We start from the raw sequence: 3,998 nt of genomic DNA, 5'->3' as shown, positions 1-3,998 counted from the left end.
TGGGGGACGCTCTTCGTTGAATGAGCAGGAAAGCTAAGGTGGGAGTGAAATCCAACTGATTTCCGACAGAGCTGGCTCAATCTTAGCTCCGCATCTGGCCCCCTGTGACGAAGTGGGACGGTTCTTAATGTTTCCTCTGAATACTGTGTGGGTGCCTCAGTTTCCCCTATGCATTTCTTAAGTCTCCAGTGTGCATAAATGGCCGACACCCTGTATCCTGGCAACAAATGGCTTGGGCCCTTCCCCCCTGCAAGGGAATAGCTAAAGGTGAACAAAGAGATCAGGTGACCTCCCGGCCCGGGAAAGAGACAAAGGGCAGAAAGGAGGGGCTAGAGGGGGTTTCAGTTCAGGGCTGGCTGGGGACGGGGAGTGAGTGCAGATGGGATTGTCTGGCTTGCTGGACCCCAGAATGGACCCAGCTGAGGGGTCCCGTTCACTGTACCTACAAGCTCTGTTTTAGACTGTGTTCCTGTCATCTAATAAACCTCTGTTTTACTGGCTGGCTAAGAGCCACGTCTGACTGCGAAGTGGGGGTGCGTGCAGGACCCTCTGGCTTCCCCAGGACCCCGCCTGGGCGGACTTGCTGTGGGAAGCGCACAGAGGGGCATATGCTGAATGCTCCAAGGTCAGACCCAGGAAGGTGAAGCCGTGTGAGCTTCTTGCCCTGAAGACAGTCTGCTCCACGGGAGAGGAGGCTCCCCAAAGTCCTGACTGGCTTTGTGGGGAGCAGTTCCAGAGCATCGCCCGGGGACTCTGTGACACCCCCTTTCCTATAGTACCTGACCGTCTCCAATGTATTTGCCTTCACCACATCCCTGGCAAGGGTAGGGAAGTGGGATGATCCCCATTTTACAGAGGGGGACCTGAAGCCCAGAGAGATAGAGAGACTAAGCGGCTTGCCCCAGGTCACACACGAGAAGCCAACAGCAGAGCAGAGGTCTGCTAATTTGCCACCTAGCCCCCAGGCCAGCTTTCCTCTCCAGCCACTGATGTGAGTCGATAGCCAAGGAACTGTTTCTAGAGGGGGTTGGAATTGGCTTCTGAGAGCAGGATTGCGCCTTAGCTGTCAGGACACTGTAAGGAAATAATTGACATGCCCCCCCTCCTTTCCCCTCTTCCGTGCCTCTCAATACTTTATGAAAGAGACGAAGCGGGTCAGAAAGAGACAAACTTTGGAGTTTCTGCCAGCTCTGTTTCAGCTCTGATATGCTTGAAAGCTTGTCTCTCCCCTTCCACCAACAAAAACTGGCCCATTACAAGATCTGACCTCACTCCCCAGGTCTTGCTAATATCCTAGGACCCACATGGCTGCACCCACTCAGAATAATACTTTAATAACACAGCCGTAGTGCAGCACAGACGACATGCTGGTTACACGGGTGCCATAGCAGGTGGCGACCCTACAGAAACATGTGGAAATATTGCAACACGCTTAACAGAAACATACAAAAAGGGCCTCGCAAGTGACTCATTGCCACCAGAGCAAGCCCATTGGCTTTGTGTAGACGTTGGCCCTTGGTACGAAGCAATACTGCAATGCAGGGTATACTTGAGTCTGTGACAGAGGGAAACAAATATATACACACTGACTTCAATGGGACCATGTTGATTTACACCAGCTGGGGATCTAGCGAATTAAGTTAAAAGCGACCTCATACGTTATGAAATATAGATATATAATGTTGATTATTCTCTTTAAATGACAACCAATAAATATCCCAGAACAAATAACAACTAACCTCCCTCCCCACACTGAGGTTTGTCTTTTACAGTCGTGTTGGATTTTTTGTAGCCTCCAGGAGCTCTGAGGATGATGGTCTCCCTCGTGCACTGGGTCTACTTCACCCTGCTTAAGTGGACCTTGAATGGTGTCCCCGCCTTGCGCTGCTTCTCTGCTAAAGGGTGCAGAGGTCAGCAGTGAAAGGATACGGAACAGCCAGCGTGCAGTGGGATTTCCTATGGCAATTCCATGAGCACCCAACCATACAAGGTGCTGGGTTGAGGCATCTAATAAAGGAGGCCGTGGGGGTTGAGACATCTAGTAAAGGAGAATTCGGCACCTGGCAGAATTGGGCTCCTCGACCCACCACGAGCCGCAAGTAAAACTGGCCCATCTAGCTTTACTGTCCAGTTGAGAAAAGTGCACCCCCAAATCCAGGAGAAACGGTCAAAAATAACAGATTTCTAAACTATGTTCAGTTTCAATATACTGGGCCATTATCGAGCAACACAGAGAAGGACACTTACAAACCTACGGGTTTCTTTTAAGATCTCTATCCCACTAGGATAAACCTGCTGTGGAGTCATTCTGGGTTTATGCTAGTGGAAATGAGATTACAGACAGGCCCTAACGCCATTCCCCCAGGTGACGTGAACCCGTTTTTACAGCACTGTAATTCAGATCAGCATCTGGGCCGCACTCCTTTGAAGTCAGCGGAGTTGCTCCGGATTTACACCAGTGTACCCGAGGTCACGATTATTTTATTTTTAAAGGACACCATCAAGATCGAGTCCCCATTGGCAGCAGGAAAAAAAGCCTTTGACTGAGGATTCTGGGTCTACACAAAAATGTCCCCTAAGTAGCCAGAGCGCCAGTGGTGAAACATCACCAAACACAGCCTCTGCCAACTCATGTGGCTGAGAACGTTCGCACGCACCACATCATCAGCTGGGGACAGAGACCCTAACGCAAATCCGCACAAACCAAAGAACGAAAGTAAGAAGGAACGCGAGAAATCTTTTTGGTAATACTGGTAAAATAACTCATATTACTTAGCTCTTATCTAGCACTGAGATCTCAAACCGCTCTGCAAAGGAGGTCAATAGCATTATCCTCATTTCACAGAGGGGGAAACTGAGGCATATGGAGAGACATGGCTCGCCCAGCAGAGTCAGGAATAGAACCCAGGTTTCCTGAGTCCAGTGCTCCACCCACCAGGCTCTCCCATACTACCTTCCGCTATGTTGCTGCTATCCTTCAGTTTACCATCGTTGGAGCCTAAGTAATAACACTTCCTCCTTCTGCAGAGCTTTCACTTTGAAGATCTCAAAGGACATCAATGAATTAAGCCTTAGGAGCCCCACCTCAGGGAGGTAGGATCAGGACAAGTTTGCTGGGGCTGGTGTGAGAATTGGGCACGTTCAAAGAAAGTTCTGCCAGGATGGGGGTCCCGCTTCTAACCAGTGATGGAGTTGGGAAGGCGTCAAGGAAACACTGGGAAGAGCTGGTTTGCGGTTGATTCCCATTCTTGGCCCCGCAGACGTTGGCAAGAATCGGGCTTCAGGAGAAGGCATTCTGGTCTCGTTCAGGTGCAGTTGGCAATGCGTCTGGCATCTATTCCGCAGGGATCGACTCCTCACGGCAGTGTTCTTCGTCGGACAGCAAGCGATGCTTCGGACGTGCCCCGCTGGGCCGTTCGTCTGCATCCCGACTTGCTGAGCCGCCGCTCTGGCTCCTGGCGAGGACGGCCTCTGCCACCGCTCCATTTCGGGTCACTCCATCAGTAGAATTGCCCCTCGCTCGAGAAGCCAGCTGGGAAGACCCCGAGAAGCTGGAGATGGAAGAAACTGCAGGGAAAGGAGAGGAGAGGAGTGGCTTGGTGTTTATTTTTCCTACAGCTGCCACTTGCATCAAGCTATAGTAATAGATGCTTACAATGCCTAGGGCTGGAGTGGATGCTGCTGACGATAGGGCACGTCGGGGACTCCATGCTGGGAAGGTAAAGACAGGCGTTAAGAGGCTATGGAACACAGACGGGTTTCAGACCCTTGTGCAAAATGCTGCCCTCCAAACAATGTGATACCCAGGCACCGTGACCCGAATGACCTCAGGGAGGTTAGATAGGTGGAAATGGATGTAGGACCTGATCCTGCGTACTGTCCCCACTTGAATGGGGTTACATGGGTGGAGATGGAGACAGAATTTGACTCTCTACACAAGAGAGTATTGCATACCCCCTTCCAGATCTACCAGCTCCCCTCGAACCCCCTTCCAGATC

The 3,998-nt window shown here is 51.1% G+C and overlaps 1 protein-coding gene across 1 annotated transcript in view; it reads right to left on the bottom strand.

Annotated features, from left to right (window-relative positions):
* Positions 1-3,334: 3,334 nt before the first annotated feature.
* The window catches only part of KRT80 (keratin 80), a 23,293-nt gene continuing 22,629 nt past the window's right edge, over positions 3,335-3,998 (bottom strand). Inside the window, exons 8-9 of the mRNA XM_026660762.1 lie at positions 3,656-3,711; positions 3,335-3,567 (exon numbers count right to left, since the gene is read on the bottom strand). Of these exons, the coding sequence (XP_026516547.1) occupies positions 3,335-3,567; positions 3,656-3,711 (289 nt within the window). The remainder of the gene's footprint in view (positions 3,568-3,655; positions 3,712-3,998) is intronic.

This window comes from Terrapene carolina, unplaced genomic scaffold (assembly GCF_002925995.2).
Source record: "Terrapene carolina triunguis isolate 2854851 unplaced genomic scaffold, T_m_triunguis-2.0 Scaffold836, whole genome shotgun sequence".
In the NCBI taxonomy this organism is placed as follows: Eukaryota; Metazoa; Chordata; order Testudines; family Emydidae; genus Terrapene; species Terrapene triunguis.
Note: the sequence above shows the minus strand (reverse complement) of the source record. Positions and strands in the feature narration are given on the sequence as shown.